Consider the following 23,464-nt stretch of genomic DNA (forward strand, 5'->3'; position numbering starts at 1 on the left):
TATGTGCAATAAGTGTTTAACATGACTTCTGAAGGACTACCTCATCTTCGTACACCACACACACACACACACACACACACACACACACACACACAAAGATAATTGTAAGGTCCTTGCTTTCGAGCAGTGAATTTCAAACACAGATTCAACCAAAAACCAGGGAGGTTTTCCAATGCCTCTCAAAGGGCACTTAATGGTAGATGGGTAAAAAAAGCTGACATTCAATGCCATCGAGTAATGGTGAAGTTATTAATTAGACTTTGGATGGTGTATCAATACACCCAGTCACTACAAAAATACAGGCCTGCTCCCTAACACAGTTGCCGGAGAGGAATGACATTGATCAGGGATTTAACCATGAGGCCTATGGGGATATAAACCGGTTGAGTGGTGTTTTCCTGCTCACCACTTAACAGGGGGGTTACTATATAGAATTGGAAATACAAAACCATGTTCTGAACAAATATACATTTATTAGAATACAATTTTAGCTACATGGGATGAAAACAAATATAGCTACGAAAGTGCATTCAATTGAAATGTACATTTGTTTTCTGAGCTCTAACACAAAGTTGTTTAAGAATAGCAAGCAATAAAAAGGACACATTCTTCAAAATGTTTCTTCACATAGATTTGTTTTGCTTTTCGTTTTTATGGTCAAATTAATCTAGATACAATGAGACATTTAAAAGCAGTTGAACAATTATTTTTTACAGCAAAGCCACAAACGGTTCTTATTACTTTACAAAGAGAAAATCTAGAGCAACAACAAGGCTGTGTTCTGAACAGGGGTTGGAACCAAAATAATTTTCCAATTGTTCCAAAAACAGAACCCCAATTTATTTTCATTCCGACCATAAAATAAAGTTCTGAACCAGTTTGAACCACCCCAAAAAGTCACGGTTCATTATGCTCCTTTTTACCAAATAGCTCATTAAAATGTAATTATCCGAATTAGCACCGATAGAGAAGCTAGCTACGGAACCCGTAAGATTGTTGTTTACGTGTATAATTGGTCATTTAAGTGCAGGCGCAAGATCTGACTGAAATTTCACAGGTGAGGAGAGATCAAGGGGTAGACATTGGAGGTTTGACTTGAAGTGCTAAAATACCTTGACATGTGAACTGGAATGTGTTCAGGACACTACTAGCATTAACTTTACAGAATTATATACAAGACATGAGGAAAAATTCAGAAAAAAAAACAAACAAAAAAAACATGAACCGGTTGTTAAGATTTGAAAATGAACTTTGATTGTTTTGTGTAGGGCAGTGATTGAAATCATCAAAGACCACTTTGTCTTATTCTATTTCAAGAAGCTGATTAAAGTCAATGCAACCATATAGAAAAAAGGACAGCCTGTTTTTTTGCTCAGAATTTCAACACTAACAGTTCTGCAAACCTACAATAACTTCCATTGGTGTCTTCACATTAAACATTGTGTTTACCGTTGATTGATTGTTTTCATTGTTGCTTCTGCATACAGATTCCCCCAGAGAACATTTAAAAACACTTACACGCAAGGCTTCCACAGACATGGTTATAGTTGCTCTACAAAATACTAAATCAGATCATGCCTAATTTGACCTCATACAAGTAGAAAGGCACAATAGTGGTTCGCAAGCCAGCTAGCACACAAGCCATTATAAAACAGTTTCAAATGGATACTGATTGATCATCTCAATTACAAAAATACTATTCTTATCAAATTATTATTTGTAAACTTTTTGGGGGAGGGTAGGAAATTACCATAAAAATAGCTTTGTGCTTATAAAAGGACTCCATAGCTAGAGGAGAGAGGCTCCATATGCATATTGTCTTTCACATTTCCTCATCTAATAGAATGTAAACACGAATTCTGACCAACACTCATCACTGGTTAATCACAAGCATTCACATTTTAACTAAATAAAACAGCATTTTTAGTACTGGTAACTCATGATTACTTTTGAGATTGGTAGTCTTGTTACTTCATACACTTTCAGATCTGTTTAAGAGAGAACATTTTACATTTGAAGGAAAACGCAGGCACAGGACTGTATTACCATGATCACATAGCAATAAATATAGTGCAACATTGACTGAATTATGATGGAGGGAATGTAAAAAGATGGGAATTCATGCAGATGAACAAAAATGGTGCTGGTCTCTTATCTAGCGGGATATCCCTATTCCAAATCAGACAGAAGAATACAATGTTTTAAACAAACAGGCAGGAGTTCCCTTCACACACCAGAGCTAAGAAATGCTCCCTCATATGCACACGCACTTAAAGTTCTGAAGGTCCCTCTTCAGGTTCATTCAGCTCCATGGAGTAATAGTCCAATGGTCGCCTAAGGATAAAAGCACACACACAACAATCATTACAGTATCATTCTCTAAATTAGTTCATAATAGAACACCACTGAATAATTCAAATAATAATAATTCAAGCTTTTCTGAGAACTGCAAGGGTGAGGTTGAGGCAGGAAAATTTGAGCTAATCATGTTTCTATCCACTTGGGAGTAAAAAAGGCCTAACTGTGTGACTCCATTATGTACAGTTGCATAAAGTGAAATGATGCCTCTTCACTTAACCACTGAGCCAAACTGAAAAGTGGAGCATTTGTGCATACATATTCTATGCATGTCCGAGTATGCATGCACATTTGGGACTGTATGTGTGCGTGCAAATGCATACATGCATGTGTGTGTGTGTGTGTGGTCTCACCTCTTTTTGTAGAGGTAGGTAAAGAGGGCGGCTCCCAGTCCCAGTAGCAGTAGAGCTCCCAGCACCAGGCCAATCTGCAGGCCCAGGGCAGACTCTGAGAAGAAACACCATCATTCAGCTAAGCTTAGCCCTGGACTAAAAAGCACTTAAAAAAATGGAGCTTCTCTAGGCTTACAGAGAAGGCTTAATCTGTGTCTCGGAAACCGGCTCATAGGAAATAAACCTGTGCATTGAACTACACTCAATAAAATTGAGCACACAGCCATGCAATCTCCATAGACAAACATTGGCAATAGTGGCACCGTCATAGGATGCCACATTTCCAACAAGTTAGTTGGTCAAATTTCTGCCCTGCTAGAGCTGCCCCAGTCAACTACAGTGCCTTGCGAAAGTATTCGGCCCCCTTGAACTTTGCAACCTTTTGCCACATTTGGGGGCTTCAAACATAAAGATATAAAACTGTATTTTTTTGTGAAGAATCAACAACAATTGGGACACAATCATGAAGTGGAACGACATTTATTGGATATTTCAAACTTTTTTAACAAATCAAAAACTGAAAAATTGGGCGTGCAAAATTATTCAGCCCCCTTAAGTTAATACTTTGTTGCGCCACCTTTTACAGCTGTAAGTAGCTTGGGGTATGTCTCTATCAGTTTTGCACATCGAGAGACTGGCACTATATGTGCTGTTATTGTGAAGTGGAAACTTCTAGGAGCAACAACGGCTCAGCCGTGAAGTGGCAGGCCACACAAGCTCACAGAAAGGGGCCACCGAGTGCTGATAAAAATAGTCTGTCCTCGGTTGCAACACTCACTACCGAGTTCCATGACAATGCGCCCATGCAAAAAGCGAGGTCCATACAGAAATGGTTTGTCGAGATCGGTGTGGAAGAACTTGACTGGCCTGCGCCGAGCCCTGCCCTCAACCCCATCAAACACCTTTGGGATGAATTGGAACACCAACTGCAAGGCAGGCCTAATTGCCCAACATCAGTGCCTGAACTCACTAATGCTCTTGTGACTGGATGGAAGCAAGTCCTCGCAGAAATGTTCCAACATCTAGCGGAAAGCCGTCCTAGAAAAGCGACTCCATATTATTGCCCATTATTTTGAAATGAGATGTTTGATGAGCAGGTGTCCACATACACTACATGACCAAAAGTATCTAAGGAGTTTCCATGACTATTGACTGTCTAAATCTGAACAAAGATTGCCACCTTCTGGAGAATACAGAGAAAATGTGTTACAAATACTGTATCAGTCCTACATTGGAAAAACTTCACACAGATTTCCAATGCTCAATAACAGAAATTCTAAATCTTGAGGCAGCTGCAGCAGCTATAGCGAGTCTATCCGACTGGAATAACAGAAGGGTACAATTGGGTGCAACATTTTTATTTTATTATGCAGGATTCAACCCAATGCCTCCAGGGCTGTTCTGTGGGTTAGTTTGTTTTCATTCCAACCAATATCCTTGGCTTTGATTGGCTGGTAGCTCAGTTTAGCAGTTTTTCATTGCTTCATATCTGATAGGGCTCATACTATTCAACACTAGTGGTGTTTAGTGGTGTGCGTCCTGAGTTAAAGCAATGAGATATCCTTCAATCGTGTTGGGGTAATATTCAGCTGTGTTTGCTCACACATATCAAGAGCGCTATGTCCAGGTATTCAATCAAGGTTTAGTGGTAGTGTAGTGTTCAGGCTGCAAGTGTTGGGCTCAGACCAGGGTTGTGTTCGTTAGGGCACACTGTAGAAAAAACATTTCAAAAAGCTGTGCAACAGAAAATTAAAACCTACCCATTTCGGACAGTTTTCTTCCGTTTCGTGCCCAGTGAGCACAACCTAGGCTAGTGAATGTTGTTCAGGTGTGAGTGAGGGGGGACTCACCAGTGCTCATGCGTCGGTCAGTAGCCGGGTAGGTGCAGGTGTCCCCCTGGGTGAGGGAGGTCTGGAGGATGAGGGCCCTCTGATGGTCCGACAGGGCCTGGATGTTCCCCAGTACACGGAGCCACCCGGCCACACAGGAGAAGTTGGCCACTGAAACACACACACACACAAAAGGTGGGTTCTCCAGTTTAAACAGAGATGAAAACACATTGGTAATGTTACAATGTGAAATGACTATGGCAGGAAACATAAAACAAAAACCCATATTCTCAACACTGGATGACAAAAAAAAAAAACGGAGTATTGCACATTGCAGTATTGTTATGCGCATGAATATCAATGACCAAATGTGTTATACGTGTGCTCGTGTTTGCAACTGTGTGTGTGTGTGTGTGTGTTGTGTCTCACCCTGCAGGTAGAGGGCAGAGATCCCACAGTGACATCTTTCCTCGAGATAGCCAGCCACATCCATCTCACTGTGACCCTGCACCAGTCCACTGCAGTCTGACAGAGAAGGTAAAAGATTGATAGAGAGAAAGAAGGAAAGATATAAAGAGAGTAAGAGTTTAAGATTAAGGAAGGTACAAATAAGCCATTAGAGATACTAATGAGTTGAGACCACTTGACCACTTGAGCATTATGTATCACGCACTTAACATTACGAAAAGCCCTATATCCCAAGAAATACAGATGACATGGCTTACTTCCTGGGTGCTCCTGCCAATCACCGGAGAGGGGAGCCAGGCATAGGTTAAGGTCGCTGGAGAAAGCGGGGCTGGGGCAGATGTTGGTCAGGCGCGGGGTGGGGGAGGAGCTGGTCCAGGAGGAGGGGCTTCTCGCCTCGCAACAGGAGCAACGACTGAGAGACACGGGACCGTCCTCCACTGACCTGTGGTGTAAAAACAGAGGCACACACACAAAACAATCTTTAGTGACACTAACAAAAGACTGACTAGCTTGACTTAACCTATAACAAGAGTGGCCAAACTTTCTGGCCCGAGGGACAAATCAGGATTATGAAATTCAACAGAGGGCCGCACAGATTTTTTAGAGACCGATTTCCTCGTAAAAATCTATTTGCAAGCCAGAAAAAGGGCAGTTATTTCAAAATATATGTCCATTATCATGTTTACATACTTTATAATAATTGTGCAGATAACAGCACCAGAATTGCAATTTTGCTGTATTGTGTGTATCACAATACAATAGCTAATATAATAGCTAATAGCTCTTACTGTTCAAAAGCTAGAAACCACTCCGTTTGTACCAACAGCTAATAGTCGATATCATAGGTTACTCACGTACCACGGTTCTAGAAATAAGCGGCACATTCTGTTGACTACAAAATATTTTTCTGTAACCTTCTGGCGGCCCAAACCAAACTTTTGGCCGGCCTTGCCTATACCTTGACCAAATAGTTTTATTACCAGTAGTACACAAAGCAAATAAATACAAGTAAATGTAATTCCTACCTGAGTACAGGCATCACCTGTTGCCCTCTGGTGGCAGAGAGTTTAATGAGCAATCTCAGTTCATCACTGAACACTAGTGTGTCACGAAGAGTGCTGTTGGTTAGGGTGGTACCAGCTCTACACACAGTGACTGTGTCAGAACACAGGACTACAGCCCCATTGGCCGGAATTGTGGCCCCCTTTGGAAACACCTGGTCTGTGTGGAAGAGGAGAGAGAGGGGAAAGACCAAAAGTGGTGGTGAGGGAGGGAAAGATACATTTTATATGTGCCGTTAATCTTTTCAGGGTGGTGTTCATTAGGGCAACAGAAAAATTTTAATGAGTACTTCTCATTGATTCATTTCAGATAGTACACTCCTGTTACACTCTGTTTTGGACCATTGTCTTCTGATTTGTGCCTAGGAAACATGACCCTGATCTCACCTGCTCCCGTGATGTTCCCGATGAGGTAGAAGCCGTTATGGTCTGTGATTCCGGTCAGAGGGAGGGCCATAGTTGTACCAGCGCGATACTCTTCAAACACAGTCAGGACCAGGCCCTGAAGAGAAGTCAGGGGCGATCCAAACAGCTCCACAAACCCGCTCTGCTGGCTGTGGTTGGTCCAGTGGGCACCGCCCACCTCACTGATGACCACACCCTCGGGGGGAGGGGGTGGGCGGGGACAAGAGTTCTCCCTCAGAGGTGTGGGTGGGGCCACCTGAAGAACAATATAATGGATTGGATTTCAATTGGCAAGGTCATCGAAATTGTTAAAAGTTTTTTTTAAAACAATTCTAATAAATACAACAGTTGAACAATGGATGAAGATACTCCAATTTTTATAATGCATCAGATATTGACTGAATTATAGCACATAAACCCATTTTACTGGCATGGACAAATAACGAATGATGTTCATGGATTTTGGTGGGAATTCAGGTATTCAATTTGTCATCAAATTGAAATGTAATTTTCTGAGGACACACTCATATCCACATTTTGTTGTTGTATTAGTTTCTTTATGTTAACACAATAAAGGTAAAGCAAACCAGGGTTGTGTGTTCGATTCCCGCGGGGGACCAGTACAAAACAGTATGGACTACTGTACTAATGTAATACTAATGTACTCCTCTTAAACCTTTGGATGCCACCTACCATAGTGCCCTTTGCTATGTTACAGGTTACAGTTTTGATACTCATCACTTCATCCTGCATCAAAAGGTGGGTTGGACTTCAGTAAAGACCCGTAGACCTCTACATTACTCCCAGACTATTTGCATTGCCCCCCTTCTGGAACGCTGCGGCTACTCTCTGTTATTAACTATGCATGGTCACTTTAATAACTCTACCTACATGTACATATTACCTCAACACTAGTACCCCCACACATTGACTCTGTACCGGTATCCCCTGTATACAGCCCTGCTATTGGTATTTACAGCTGCGCTTTAATTATTATTATTATTTTTCTTAAAACTGCATTGTTGGTTAAGTGCTTGTAAGTAAGTATCTCACTGAAGGTCGACACCTCCTGTATTCGGTGCATGTGACAAATAAATTAGTTGGGGACTCCACCAAACTAGGTAAATCTGCTTTTAGTTTTAATGCACCGTATTTCTGATCAAAATTCCAAATCTATTTTATCTTGATGTTTTGGTGCAGTTCGGGCAATTTAAAGTATTGATAGGCGACTTAGAAGGGAAAGCCGTTTATATTGCTGGCTGGCTTATGGAGAATGAGTTGACGCAGCTGCAGGGAACAGAGGGCATTTTTCTCAAAACGGTGCAAAGGTAAATATGGTTTTACTTTGGCTAGGTAACTGCTGTTTGACTGGTCATGAAACTAAACTGGTGTTTTAATCTCGGTGCTGAGCTAGTGCGTAACAGCCATTTCTTGTATGTCATGCGTTTGTAGAATGTTAAGTCCCCTATTGACCGAGGTGAACGAAGCTACAGCAACAAGGTAATAATGGCTGGAGTCAATTTTGCTTGCTGTTGCTGTTCTCCAAATGGCATTTTAATTGGGCTTAATTTGGCCCAAACATAGACCTGAAAGATTGGTTCAGATTTACTTCAGATTTACTTCAGTCCAAATCTGATGTTTCAAAAGTTTGGACAGCAGAGTAGAGTCCTATACAGAAGAGTAGAATAGAGTTCAGTACAGTACAGCACAGTATAATAATGTACTGAACCATACTCTACTTTATAGAACTCAACTGTTCTGTACTCTACTGAGCTCTGTGCTGTACTTTGATGTCCCAACTTGTGAGACAGACGTCTATGATTGGTTCAGATTTGGTCTGGACCAACCAAATGTGGTCTTGTTTGGGGCTGAAGATCATTAAAATAATAGCCAGTATGTAGAATAATACCCAAATATACAAAGGAGAATATTGCATTTTTTACCTTTGCGTACCTAGGTTATAGTTGCCATGAAGTTAATTGCATTTATATCCATAATTATGCATTTCTGTATAGTACAGATCAGGGACCCATGAAGAAATTCCGTTACCGGGTGTAAATCCACTTCACTTACTGTAGTTCATGAACCAAAATATATATATTTTTAATTCAAGTTGTCATATCACAGCTGAAACCCCATTCTTTCTGCAGACTTTGAATCTTAAATTGGAGCAGAGTGTTTGGAAAATGTGGTTACGTAAAAAATTGAAGGAGATTATTGCCAAAATTCTGTTGCCGGACATTTTATCTGCACAGTTCCTCTGGTAAATATGTTTTTGTGAAAAAGTCTTTAAATTGTTAAAAGTAGTTTGTGTGCATAGAGTTGTATAGTTTGTTACATTTTGAAATCAATGTTTGGCATACATTTTAAAGTGAAAAATCTTTCACTGTTACCATGGAATTGCCCAAACACGTATTGAGCAATAATCTCTTTCTCACATGCATATATTGTGACACAAAGTGCAATTATTATTATTATTTTTTACCAGTGTGGAAATAAATCTGGTTTATATTACACTATTTAAAGTGAGAGTGAAGTACATTAAGTAGGTGTATTACACTATTCAGGGTGAGCGTGACATACTTTAAGATGTATTACTATTTAAGGTATGAGCGAAGTATATTAAATAGGGCCTCTACTCCAGGGGCTGAGCGAAGTATTATGGGTAGGGAAGAGTATTGAGGGATCCTCACCACAAAAGCAGACAGGTCGGCAGGCAGCAGACCATTACAGCGGCTCAAGGCCTCGTCTCCGGACTGCACCTCCGGGTCCTCCAGCAGGGGGAGCTGTCCTGGGGTCAACGCATCACTCAGCTCCTGGGCGTCCTTGTCCGAGCCCCTCAGCCGGTACACAATCGCGTCCAGCAACCCCTGGGTCGGGATCCCGTTCTGGGAGGCTGAGGGCGGGCCAAAGGCGCTGCGGTACAGGGCCACTGCGTCCGGCCCGTTCTGGATGGTGTTGGGAGGCAGGCGAACCGAGGGGGCCGGGACCAGCCTATCACTGCCCACCAGGAAGTAGCCTTGGGCAGTGGTGAAGTGGCCTGTGAGGCTGATCTCACGGTAGGGCTTGCTGTCATGTCCACTGAACAGGAGGAGCCACACTCCCTGTAGGGAGATGCGGCGGCCCGACGGGTGCCACAGCTCAATGAACTCGCCGTCCTCGGCCGAGCCCGGGTTGTCTGCATTTAGCTCGCTGATCAGGAAGTCACCCCGGGCCCAGAGCGGGAGGTGAGGGGGCACCTCCGTACTCCCAGGGACTACTGAAGGGGATATAGCAAATATCAAAAGTTCAAAACTCACCACTATTGGGATCATTTACAAGTTGATTACAATTATTCTGTTAGACTAATGTTAGACTCCATTAGCTGCGATTGATTAGAAGCTAATTGACTCTCACTAGCCAAAGCACCAAAGTGCATCACCAATGTAATGGCATGTGATAGAGAAATATGTAACAATCACCAGTGACGTGAGGACAAATCTTTGGCCAGGGGCACTGGTTGGGCTGTCCGGGGGTTTGTGGCGCTTCCCAGAATACACCGGGGTCTCTTGTCCAACTGGCCACACCACAGCGACTGAGGTAGAGGCATCCCTCCCCAAATCTGAGAATGACCAGCAAGGTTAGTACTTCAGTCTAAGATAGAAAGATAAATAGATGGAAAGATGGCTGGATGAGTAGATGGATAAATAGATTCAAAGAAGGTGTGATTACCTGGCGCTGAGCTGGTAGGGCTGTCTGCCTGGTATGAGGGTCTCTGTGAGGTTGGCACTGGGTTGGTCCCCTGGTCCAATGTACACGAAGGCATCTAAGGGCTGTGTCTGGCTCAGAGGGCTGCCCACAGGGAAGTCGGAGGCCTTGCCACTATACAGCGCCACCGCCCCAGACTCATCTCCTGATGAACAACGCAACACAGCAGAAATTAATCACTCAACAATTCTCACCAACCAACACTTCAGTACAACAAGTTTCTCGTACAGGAAGTGAAACAAGTTGCGTAGATATAATTTCACACATACAAAAATACAGGTCCAGATCCTTGACTAGACAGATAATCTCTGCAAGGCCTCCCAATGAACAGATATGAAAAAAACTATTCTACCAATGAAAAGCAGCTTAAATAGGAACTCCTCCAGGTACAGTTCACTGACCTTTCATGTTGTTCTTGTCAATGGTGATGGAGTGCAGGACTTCCCTGGAGTCGGACACGTCCACACTCGCACTGATCGTTTCCGTCCGCCCGTCCAGTACCAGCAGCACCAGAGGTCCTGCAGCCTGGGACTCACTTAGCTCCACAAACCCGTCCACCTGCCCCCCTCCCAGCTTCAGCTCACTGATACGCGTAGTGGCAGCACTGGAATCAGAGGGTGTGCAGCGGTTGCGTTGGCCAGGTGAAGGTAGGGCCACTTGGAAGCCCCAGTTTTCCCCAGAGACCAGGCACCTTTCGATTGACTCGTCTCCCTCGTGGGCCCCCTCGTCCTCTACGAAGGCCGGCTCCCCAGGGGTCAAAATCTCAGCCAGGACCTCCGCGCCCCCAGACCGCCGCGTCATGTACACGATGGCATCCACCAGCCCCACGGCTGTGGCGTTCATCTTCTCCCCGTAGCGTGTGGCGGACGTGTGGTAAAGAGCAATGGCGTCCGGGCCATTCTGGACGGTGTTGGGTGGGAGGGGGATGGCTGGTTTGGGCTGCATGTCCACCGAGCCAACCAGGAAGAAGCCCCGGTCGTCCGTGGTGTGGCCCTTCAAGTCCAGTACTTTGTAGGCTATATTGCCATTTCCATTGTAGAACACCAGGGTGTAGCCGTCCAGTGAAGCCCTCTGACCGCCGGTATGATAGAGCTCAACGAACTCTGTGGTGTCCAGTTTGGGGTTGTCTGCGTTAACCTCACTGATGAGGAGGCAGTGATCTCCCTTGACTGACGCAACCAGACACACGGACAGACAAACAGCGTATGCTGTGACTACTTGAAGGGCCAGTCTTCCCATCATGGCTCTCTACCAAATATGTCAGTGCTAAAATGCATGGATGGCAGACGGTCTCTGAAAGATTAAGAAAATTAGGAAGACACTTCAGGCATGAAAACAACTATTGCCTAGAAGTCACAGACAATAACATGGAGCTGGAGTGAGGATATCAATTCAACTGTCTTCATCACACAGACAAGGGGCAACCTCTGAACTGTTTTCTTCGGGTTTGACAAGTACAGACAGATTGAGGACTAGGCTACTGTGGTGCATGTTGCAATCTAGGCTAGTAGAACCTGACATTTGCCCAAAGGGAGTATTGAATGAATGAGTCATCAAAACAAGAATATGATCGGGAATGCATGTCACAGTGAGGATAAATCATGCATTTCTTGAAAAATCACATTCTAGGAAGAGGGTTTCATTCTAAATAATGTATTTACGTAAACATTTGCAAACTGCGCATTTTATTTATTTATTCTCAAAAAAGTGCGAGGGCAGACTTTTTTCCAATAGTTTCCTGAACCATGAATTAACCAAACGTAGCTGTAATCTTCGGTATGCACTGTTAAAATAAAAATGTGTGTTATTCAATTTTTGATCGTTTCTTACCAAAAGCGTTTCCAGGGAAGCACACCGACGGTGAATATATTGGCTCGACTACGGTACTCGGTAGTGCAAGGAAAACGAAGAAAGTTGCCTGCTAAAAAAATATTAAAATACCTAACTAGGCTACTCTACGTGATTTGTAGCCATATAGTGTAAATATTGGAACTGTATTGAATATATCCAGTTAAAATCCCATTCAAGACCACAACTTGTTGCATAGAAGACGCTATTCAAGTCTCGGTAAGCTATTGCTTCATCTCAGCGACGAAACGGTTGTCATTCGAGATCATCAGTGCCACACAGGGTTACAAAGTAGCGACGTGATTTACTGTATTTCAGTGTCCCGTCCGCGACGACGGGATTATCGAAACAATGTTTACAATCCAACAGAGGACGAATCCGTTTCTGTATTCCGAGAGAGATTCGGAAACTTTGTTTCAATCCCTGCTGCTCCCAGCGTTGTGTCCTCATTGACAAAGCACTTTCTCCCCCTGCTCGTGCGTGGGCGGTCGGAGGGGGATGATGCTTGGGTGTCGTTCTTGTTGTGCGTAACATTCCAGGCCATCCAAGTTCAGCCTTGATTTATATGCCTACTTGACCCCTGACTATTCGCAAGGAATGTGCAACACCTTGGCCACACTAGCAAGTTGGCTATTCCTAGCTGAAATTAAATAGGGCCGGTTGACCTTTTCATGAGCATGAAGAAAAATAGTTAATATATTGTTAACGTTCATAATTGGCATTTGTCTCTGAATGTAGGGCCAAGTCTACCACTGACTTTCCACATGTGTTTTTTTTTTCTTCATGTTTGGACATTAGAAGTGAGAAAATTGTTTTAAATTCCACACAGAATAATTGTCTCTTTGCATACTATTTTTAATCATACAGTCAATGATATTTGGGAAACAGTCCTGCAAAAGAAGTCGGCTGAGATAAATTGTTGATCTGAACTTTTCCTGTTGATGAGGTGGTGTTGAAAACCGCTGACTTAAAAAGGATCCAGTGACCAGAGAAATGAGGAACCTGTGGTCAAAGTGCGCTTCTTTTGGCTTTTAATTTACTTGCCTTTTAGTACACGTTAAACCTCAATATTTCAGTCACATTTCCTTCTAATTCTTAAAAGTTACCATTCCCCCAATAAGAACTAGGATATTAGGTTGCAAGATATCAATTTACAAAGGGTATTTCAATTTGTAAGTGCTTCTGGTTCCCTACAAGGCTGAGTCTCTGTATCCGGGGTCTTGCTCTCAGTCTGGGTTAACACATCTCCACATGTGATGTGAATGTGGGTTTGATGTCCCGGGTCATCCATGCAGAGACAGAACCTCTAACACAACCAGAAGAATTTGCTGTCCTCTCATTGTACCAGGATGTGTAAAGATATGTACACCTTCATGTTAAATTCACTTGATGTAAATGTATGTTATAATTATGTTGTATCGAGTCTACAATGTAGACCTTTAGAATTCAGGAAATTAACCTGCTGTGGTTAAAGGTTTTTAGAAAAGGCCTAGAAAATGACATTTAGTGAAATATTTGTGGTGTGCTTGCTAGTCTTGAAGCATTTATGGTTATGAAATAGAAATAGTAGTGGAAGTGGTACTAAATGTATTTTCATAGGCTGTGTGTTAGTTACAGTGACCTATTTTGGTGTGGTTTGCAGGTGTGAAGTTATTATAGTGGGCTAGTATAGTAGGCTAGAGTGAGTACTATGTCATCCTATGCCATATGTGTTTTTAAGCTCTCAGAATGTTTTAGTTTGAACATTCTGAAAGTTCTGTTGCAGTGATTTCAGTTTAGAATGCTGAATCCTGCATTCAACCATTTAAATGAATGGGGATACAACAAGCTTTATAGTTTATGAAGTAGGAATGATAGCAAAAAGCTGTGTTGAAGCCATCTAAGTTGAGTCAGTCTGCACATGTCAACGTTGGGGTGGTGTTTGTAGCTGTGGTCAGTAGTTGTTTGGTTGTGTTGCAGGTTATTTGGGCACTACAGTATGGATGTGGTCAGTAGTTGTGGTCAGTAATTGTGTGGTCAGTAGTTGTGTGGTGGTGGTCAGTATACAAGCACAGTTTGAATGGTGCTTCTAGTTTAGACGGTTGAAGACTAGTACCGGACAGAATTTTCCCATTCAAGTCTATGGCACCTGAATCCATTATGATTTAGTTGTGTGGTTGTGGTTATTAGTTGTGGTCAGTTGTTGTAGTTTTGTGGTCAGTAGTACAGTGGCTTGCGAAAGTATTCACCCCCTTGGCATTTTTCCTATTTTGTTGCCTTACAATATTTTTTATTGTGAAACAAAAAACAAATAAGACAAAACACTAATTTGAGTGTGCATAACTATTCACCCCCAAAGTCAATACTTTGTAGAGCCACCTTTTGCAGCAATTACAGTTGCAAGTCTCTTGGGGTATGTCTCTAGAATCTTGGCACATCTAGCCACTGGGATTTTTGGCCATTCTTCAAGGTAAAACTGCTCCTGTTCCTTCAAGCTGGATCTGTTCCGCTGGTGTACATCAATCTTTAAGTCATACCACAGATTCTCAATTGGATCTGGGTCTGGGTTTTGACTAGGCCATTCCAAGACAGTTAAATGTTTCCCCTTAAACCACTCGAGTGTTGCTTTAGCAGTATGCTTATGGTCATTGTCCTGCTGGAAGGTGAACCTCTGTCCCAGTCTCAAATCTCTGGAAGACTGAAACAGGTTTCCCTCAAGAATTCCCCTGTATTTAGCGCCATCCATCATTTCTTCAATTCTGACCAGTTTCCCAGTTCCTGAAGATGAAAAAGGGTGATGAGAGCTGTTGGGTTTGCGCCAGACATAGCGTTTTCTTTGATGGTCAAAAAGCTACATTTGAGTCTCATCTGACCAGAGTACCTTCTTCCATATGTTTGTGGAGTCTCCCACAAGCATTTTGGCGAACACCAAACATGTTTACTTATTTTCTTCTGGCCACTCTTCCGTAAAGCCCAGCTCTGTGGAGTGTATGGCTTAAAGTGGTCCTATGGACAGATACTCCAATCTCCGCTGTGGAGCTTTGCAGCTCCTTTAGGGTTATCTTTGGTCTCTTTGTTGCCTCTGATTAATGCCCTTTTTGCCTGGTCTGTGAGTTTTGGTGGGCGGCCCTCTCTTGGCAGGTTTATGGAGTGGAGTGTAATGGTGCTCCGTGGGATGTTCAAAGTTTCAGATATTTTCTATAATCCAACCTTGATCTGTACTTCTCCACAACTTTGTTCCTAACATGTTTGGAGAACTCCTTGGTCTTCATAGTGCTGCTTGGTGGTGCCCCTTGCTTAGTGGTGTTGCAGACTCTAGGGCCTTTCAGAACAGGTGTAAATATACTGAGATCATATGACACTTAGATTGCACACAGATGGACTTTATTTAACAAATTATGTCATTTCTGAAGGTAATTGGTTGCACCACATCTTATTTAGGGGCTTCATAGCAAAGGGAAACAGGTCATTTTTAAAATTTCCTTCACCAATTTGGACTATTTTGTCTATGTCCATTACATGAAATCCAAATAAAAATCCATTTAAATTACAGGTTGTAATGCAACAAAATATGAAAAATGGCAAGAGAGCTGAATACATTTGCAAGGCACTTTAGTCTCATCTGGTGGTCGGCAGTTGTGTGTTTCATTATTTGTTGTCAGTATTTGTGTGGTTCAGTAATGTTGTGGTCAGTATACAAGCACACTATTCCAGACCGGGAGCGACCAGATTTTCCCATTCAAATTTATGGCACCTGAAATACATTTGGTTTAAGGAAATGTGGTTGTAGTGCCCAAGTCTAAGAAGTAGACTTCACCAATCGCCAATCAACAGTTTTAAAGTTGTTTTGGTGTTGGTAGGTTTTTTTGGTATCAAAAAGCTGTATACAAGCAACCTATTCCAGACCGGTCTGCACATTTTGAAGTTTGAATGGCGTTTCAAAACGGTTGAAGACTAGTTATATGGCAAATACTTCCCATTCAAGTCTATGGCCATTGCAATCCAATCACATTGTATTTGTCACATGCGCCGAATACAACAGGTGTAGTAGACCTTACAGTGAAATGCTTACTTACAAGCCCTTAACCAACAATAGAGTTGAGAAAAACACAAAAAGAATAGAGATAAGAATAACAAATAGTTAAAGAGCAGCAGTAAATAACAATAGCTGCGCTATATACAGTGGGTACTGGTACAGAGTCAGTGTGTCAATGTGTCGGGACACTGGTGTCGAGGTAATTATGTACAATTATGTAGGTTGACTTATTACAGTGACTATGCCCTCTTTCCACTGGGATTCTCTGCTTCTAACCCTATTACAGGGGCTGAGTCACTGGCTTACTAGGGCTCAAACCTTCTCAACCTATCTCTGATTCTGCCTCCTCAACCCTCCTCTCCTCCCTTTCTGCATCCTTTGACTCTCTATGTCCCCTTCTCGACACTCTGCGAGCTCACAGAACAGGGCTCCGGGCACGGCGGAAATGGACTTCTCCCTGCGGACCTGGCAATTTCCTCCTCTGTCTCTGCTCATCTCCTCAACTGAACGCTCCACCGTCCCTAGGAGGGGTGTGTCACTTGACTGGGTTGAGTCACTGATGTGATCTTCCTGTCTGCAGGTTAGCGCCCCTTGGGTTGTAACGTGGCGGAGATCTTTGTGGGCTAGTTACTCGGCCTTGTCTCAGGATGGTAAGTTGGTGGTTGATGATATCCCTTCTCTAGTGGTGTGGGGGCTGTGCTTTGGCAAAGTGGATGTGGTTATATCCTTCCTGTTTGGCCCTGTCCGGGGTGTCATCTCTGGATGGGGCCACAGTGTCTCCTGACCCCTCCTGTCTCAGCCTCCAGTATTTATGCTGAAGTAGTTTATGTGTCAACAGGGGGGCTAGGGTCAGTTTGTAAGTCGCTCTGCCTGTGCCATTAAACCCCTACAACTCTCCAGATAAGAGCGTCTCACCCCTATCCCCTCCGCTCTCTAAATGACTTAAATGTAAATGTATGTAATGTTATATCTGGAGTACTTCTCCTGTCCTATCCTGTGTCCTCAGTGTGAATTTAAGTGTGCTCTCTAATTCTCTCTTTCTCTCTTAGGATAGGATTTCTCTCTCTCAGAGGACCTGAGCAAAAAGAATAGAGATAAGAATAACAAATAGTTAAAGAGCCTATGACCATGCCTCAGGACTACCTGACATGATGACTCCTTGCTGTCCCCAGTCGACCTGGCCATGCTGCTGCTCCAGTTTCAACTGTTCTGCCTGTGATTATTATTATTTGACCATGCTGGTCATTTATGAACATTGGAACATCTTGGCCATCTTCTGTTAAAATCTCCACCCGGCACAGCCAGAAAAAGACTGGGCACCCTGGTTCCTCTCTAGGTTTCTTCCTAGGTTTTGGCCTTTCTAGGGAGTTTTCTTTCTAGCCACCGTGCTTCTACACCTGCATTGCTTGCTGTTTGGGGTTTTAGGCTGGGTTTCTGTACAGCACTTTGAGATATCAGCTGATGTACGAAGGGCTATATAAATACATTTGATTTGATATTTTATATGCATAGATAATAACAGAGGGTAGCAACAGCGTAGGAGGGGGGGGGGCGGTCAATGCAAATTGTCTGGGTAGCCGTTTGATTAGCTGTTAAGCAGTCTTATGGCTTGGGGTAGAAGCTGTTTAAAAGCCTCTTCGACCTAGACTTGGCGCTCTGGTACCGCTTGCCGTGCAGTAGCAAAGAGAACAGTCTATGACTAGGGTGGCTGGAGTCTGACAATTTTTAGGGCCTTTCTCTGACACCGCCTGGTATAGAGGTCCTGGATGGCAGGAAGCTTGGACCCGGTGATGTACTGGGCCGTACGCACTACCCTCTGTAGTGCCTTGCGGTAGGAGGCAGAGCAGTTGCCATAGCAGGCAGCGATGCAACCCGCCAGGATGCTCTCATTGGTGCAGGTGTAAAACCTTTTGAGGATCTGAGGACCCACGCCAAATCTTTTCAGTCTCCTGAGAGAGAATAGGTTTTGTCGTGCCCTCTTCACAACTGTCTTGGTGTGCTTGGACCATGTTAGTTTGTTGGTAATATTGACGCCAAGGAACTTGAAGCTCTCAACCTGCTCCACTACAGCCCCGTCGATGAGAATGGAGGTGTGCTCGTTCCTCCTTTTCCTGTAGTCCACAATCATCTCCTTTGACTTGATCACGTCGAGGGAGAGGTTGTTGTCCTGGCACCACACTATCAGGTCTCTGACCTCCTCCCTATGGGCTGTCTCTTTGTTGTCAGTGATCAGGCCTACCACTGTTATTTCATCAGCAAACTTAATGGTGTTGGAGTCATGCCTGGGTGTGCAGTTATGAGTGAACAGGGAGTACAGGAGCGGACAGAGCACGCACCCCGAGGGGCCCCCATGTTGAGGATCAGCATGGTTGATGTGTTGTTACCTATCCTTACTACCTGGGGGCAGGCCCGTCAGGAAGTTCAGGATCCAGTTGTAGAGGGAGGTGTTTAGTCCCAGGGTCCTTAGCTTAGTGATGAGCTTTGAGGGCACTATGGTGTTGAACGTTGAGCAGTAGTCAATGAATAGCATTCTCACATAGGTGTTCCTTTTGTCCAGGTGGGAAAGGGCAGTGTGGAGTGTAATAGAGACCTGTGGATCTGTTGGAGTGGGTCTAGGGCTTCTGGGATAATGTGAGCCATGACCGGCCTTTCAAAGCATTTCATGGCTGCAGATGTGAGTGCTATGGGTCGGTAGTCATTTAGGCAGGTTACCTTAATGTTCTTGGGCACAGTGACTATGGTGGTCTGCTTTAAACATGTTAGTTTTGAAAATGTCAGTGAAGACACTTGCCAGTTGGTCAGCGCATACTCAGTACACGTCCTGGTAATCTGTCTGGCACAGTGGCCTTGTGAATGTTGACCTATTTAAAGGTCTTACTCACATCGGCTGCGGAGATCGTGATCACACAGTCGTTTCGAACAGCTGATGCTCTCATGCATGTTTCAGTGTTACTTGCCTCGAAGCGAGCATAGAAGATATTTAGATTGTCTGGTAGGCTCGTGTCACTGGGCAGCTCCCGGCTGTGCTTCCCTTTGTAGTCTGTAATAGTTTGCAAGCCCTGCCACATCCGATGAGCGTCGGAGCCAGTGTAGTACGATTCGATCTTAGTCCTGTATTGACGCTTTGCCTGTTTGATGGTTCGTCGGAGGGCATAGCAGGATTTCTTACAAGCTTTCGGGTTAGACTCCTGAAAACTCTCTAGGTAGGTAGTGTGGTCTACAGCTTATCATGAGATACTCGACCTCAGGCGAGCCAAACCTTGAGACTTCCTTAGATATCGTGCACCAGCTATTTGCTTTCAGCAAGCACACTTAATAAAACAAAATACTTTATAAGTGTTTTTCAATTTACACAGTTTGAGCTCCAACTCCCTGCACCTGGGTTTTGGGCTAAGCCTTTGATTAAGTTTGATTACTATCACCTGTATCCCCTGAGCTACTCTACTTGGAACAACCAATCAGGTCACTGGAACAATTAACGCAGTGTAGAATATACTAATGGAAAAGCAGTGCATGACAAAGTTTTTGTCACTTCATTACATGGTACTACATTTTAAAACCACAAGATGGCCCTATATGCAAAGTCCTGGTGCAGTAGCACAGCAGACCCTACAGTCTCCAGGCATGATACAATGTATGCCAGAAAAAAAATCTTAATTGGAAAGTTTAATAAAACATACAAGGACTACTTGCTAAGGTGGCAGGATAGACCATTGGGCCAGTAACCGAAAGGTTGCTGGTTTGAATACACTAGCCGACAAGGTGAAAAATCTGTTGATGTGCCCTTGAGCAAGGCATTTAACCCTAATTTGCTCCAGGAGTGCCGTACTACTTTGGGTGACTTTGTAAAACAACACATTTCACTGCACCTATCCGGTGTATGTGACTATAAAAACATTGTATTTTTATTTATTTTTTATTTAAAAAACGTATTACTTTTAACAATTTCCACAGAAAATGTTACAAAAACACATTTATTTGAAGAACTGTGCAAATGCAGTTCTTAAGGTTGCCAAATATATCCCCGGTTCCATGATATTATGAGTGAGGTCTCACTATGGGTAGTGTCCCCTTTTAGGGTCGGAGTGTAGGAAGATCCAATCACACAACATCTGTCATTGACAGACAGGAGTAACGGCCAATTGTGGGCCACTCCACTTCCCATATAACGAGCTGTAGTCCGCTCCCATCTTCCTAATGACATGTATGTGTTCCTTACACAAAGCGTGAAGGGTAACGCGGTGAAATACCTCACTCATAATATCATAGAACCGGGGTTACATTAGGTAAACCATAAGTTCTATTTCAATGACTTGTTCGGTCTCACTTTGGGGAAATAGCCAAATCCTGTAGCGCTCATATACTCTCGAAAAGCAAAGTCTAGACAGAATAAACCCTCAGAAGCCCTGACGCCTCAATCATACCAACAGTGTTTTGCGCAAAATGGTACGCAGCATCATCTGGATATGTGTGCAACAAAAGTTCAACATTCACCTTCTGCTACCATTTCTGTTAAGCCGTCTATGCATACAGTTTGATGCATAAATTCGATAAATCCAACAGAACGCACAGCAACTGCCTCTGCATCGCAATGCTGCAAGGCAAATGCAGCATTCCGTTGGAAATGAATATACTTCTGGTGTATCCAAGTGCCTAACACTGGCGGTGTGATCGAGGCGTAACACTAAGCACTGTATGTGCTATGAGGGCACAGTGAAGTAGTCGGTAGAGCCTCATGAAGGCATTGGGGATACCCCAACTCGTGGCATTACAGATCTCTTAAACAGAGATGCCTTTGAACAATGCCCATGATGTAGCCATATTTCTGGTGGATGGAGCCATCAAGCGATCTGAACGTGTCAAACCCATGCTATAATATGCCATTATCCAATGGGATAAACGCTGGTGAGAATATGGCCTCCCTCCCCACAAAAAAACTGGGTTAGGTTGTAAATCAAACTTGGATAACCCTGGGGCAAAGTGTAGGCACAACTTGTGCCTAAAATGTATTTATTTAAATAAAGGTTAAATATATGTATATTTTTTAAATGAACAGCACTTGCAACTCTCCCACTTCGTATGCAGTGCAATGCAATGTGATGCAATGGCTAATAGTGAAGCAGTTTTAAATGAGAGAAATCTCATTACCTTGTTTTGCAGTGGCTGGAATGGCGGCTGTGAAATGGCCTCGAGCATAATAGAAAAATCTCAGGATGGGACTTGCTGTTTCGATACTGGGCATAAGCGATACGCTCCCTGCATAAAACAACAGATCAGGATCCGTTTCCCCACCTTATCGGTGTTGAAACCTATATGGTAGGCATTCCAAACACACAACACTAATTGCCATAGAGTGAGCGTGTGACAGGGTTCTGAATAGTCTACACAACAAGATCTGTCACATTAACCTTTATCCTCTCACAGGTCAGGCTCAAAGAACCACCATGCCCAAAGAGCCACCATGCCCAGACAGGGATGGAAGAGCTCTCCGTTTGCTTGGGTCGGTCGACCCCTGTGTAACTGTAGCTGCCAGGTAGGTGCCAAGGTGTAGGCGGAATATGTCTGCCTATAGCTGAAAACTGCTATACTTGGTAACAGAGAGACCGACAAGACCCCTTAAGCCTGAGAAACTAGGCATGTGGAACACAATTTTTCCCTATGAGCAATTTCACTAAAGGGAGTGTACCCTGGTTGTAGGCTATTGCTCCTGCACCCAAATGAGACAGCTGATGACAACTAGGTTCTATCATGGTGGAGAGGCTAGACGTTTGTATCAGTTATAGTAAGAGTGCACATAGAGGGGAGCAGAGCGGAAGATCTGAAACAGAGGCATAACTCTTGAAAGCACATATCAGATGTGTTCACGAGGGTCCTATAGCCACCATGCCATAAAAGTAGGACACTAACTATAGTGCCTAGTGGTGGCTATTACTTAACTTTTAGCAGAACAGGTGATTGGTGCCTGCTGCATCTAACAGTCTGGGAGTCCGTCTGCTAGATGTAAGGAGCGAACTCACTCTGGCAGTTGCGGGTCGTCAGCGCAGTCCAAAAACTCTATAATAGAATAGAGTGGAATTGAAGCTTCAGGAATGTTAACCAAGTGGATGGAGAACTAGTAACCAGCCCGAGAAGGTTAAATGAGCCTAGCGGGTCCAAATAGGATAAGAGCCGGCTCAAACCTCCTAGAATATGCTCCACACCTGACGTATTCCTCTCTTTCCCCCTGTATTCCCCTGTCGTCATGCCTGTTTAGAATGGCAACTACTTTTTTGAAAGATATCATGTAGTAGAACTGAATAAGTGTTGCTCTCCACTTTCTGGAGGAGCGAGTTTTGAAATCAGTGGAATTATGAAGTATGATAGCTAAGTAGAATTCTGGCATTTTGATTGAAAATATGCAGATGAAGTCGAAAAGAGAACAGGCTGTTTGTATAGAACACCTGTCTTCAGATTACATCTTTAAACTAAGGGCAACTATGGCATCCGTGCCAGAGAGGGAGAAGAGTCCATTAATGTAGACAGGTAAGATAGTCTAGCTAGCTACATTTTCAAATATCACACATTTTCACAATATTTAACATTTTGTCAGAAAGTCATTTCATTTCAAGCTAAAGTGTACTGTTAGCTTGCTAGCTAATGTTAGCTGGCTGGCTCGCTAGCAAACGTTATGTGTAGCATCTGTCTAGTAATATTATTCATATCTCAGAGCCATTTGCATTGCTAGTTATAGCCTAATGTTAGCTAGCTAACATTGAACCTGGTTGGTTAGCAACCTGCAGATTCATGCAGGGTAGTAAATGGTATGAGTTGGGATTAAGGTTCATTGTTTAGCTAGCTACATTTCTAAACAAAGGACTCCACCATGCAAGTAACCATTTCAAAAGAATGTTCATGAAGTCACTGTGACAACTGTCGAATGATGTAGTGTCACAAGCGTAGAGAGTAGGCAGGAGGCAGTCGCAGGTTTAGAACTGCTGAATTTATTAAAGCGCTATATATATATATATATATATATATATGTATATATATATATATATATATATGTATATGTGTATATGTATATATATATATATATGTATATGTATATATGTATATATCAGGACTGGTCAGGACGAGTCCCGAATGAGAGAGCGGTCCAGGATGTCCCGCGTGGGAACCCAGCACTACTCTTCAGGATCGTACCCCTCCCAGTTGACCAGGTACTGGAGAGACCCCCCACGATAGCGTGAGTCCAAAAGGCTGCGGACGGAGTACTCCAGGGCCCCCTCGATATCCAAGGGAGGCGGAGGTGCGTTGTGGGGTCTAGTACTAGCCAAGGGAACAGCTGCCACCGGCCTGAGG

At 43.4% G+C, this 23,464-nt stretch overlaps 1 protein-coding gene across 1 annotated transcript; it reads right to left on the minus strand.

The window, feature by feature from the left end:
- Window positions 1–453: 453 nt before the first annotated feature.
- On the minus strand, window positions 454–12,660 carry LOC118357637 (uncharacterized). Its single transcript, XM_035734957.2, has 12 exons — window positions 12,091–12,660; window positions 10,662–11,553; window positions 10,225–10,405; window positions 9,975–10,114; window positions 9,207–9,772; window positions 6,496–6,769; window positions 6,073–6,268; window positions 5,305–5,489; window positions 5,009–5,104; window positions 4,601–4,750; window positions 2,712–2,805; window positions 454–2,334 (listed from the first exon to the last, which is right to left on the minus strand). The coding sequence occupies exons 2-12, from the start codon at window positions 11,500–11,502 to the stop codon at window positions 2,271–2,273; spliced, it is 2,787 nt and encodes a 928-aa protein (XP_035590850.1). The 5' UTR covers window positions 11,503–11,553; window positions 12,091–12,660; the 3' UTR covers window positions 454–2,270.
- Window positions 12,661–23,464: the final 10,804 nt, after the last annotated feature.

Source organism: Oncorhynchus keta, chromosome 24 (assembly GCF_023373465.1).
Source record: "Oncorhynchus keta strain PuntledgeMale-10-30-2019 chromosome 24, Oket_V2, whole genome shotgun sequence".
Classification (NCBI taxonomy): Eukaryota; Metazoa; Chordata; class Actinopteri; order Salmoniformes; family Salmonidae; genus Oncorhynchus; species Oncorhynchus keta.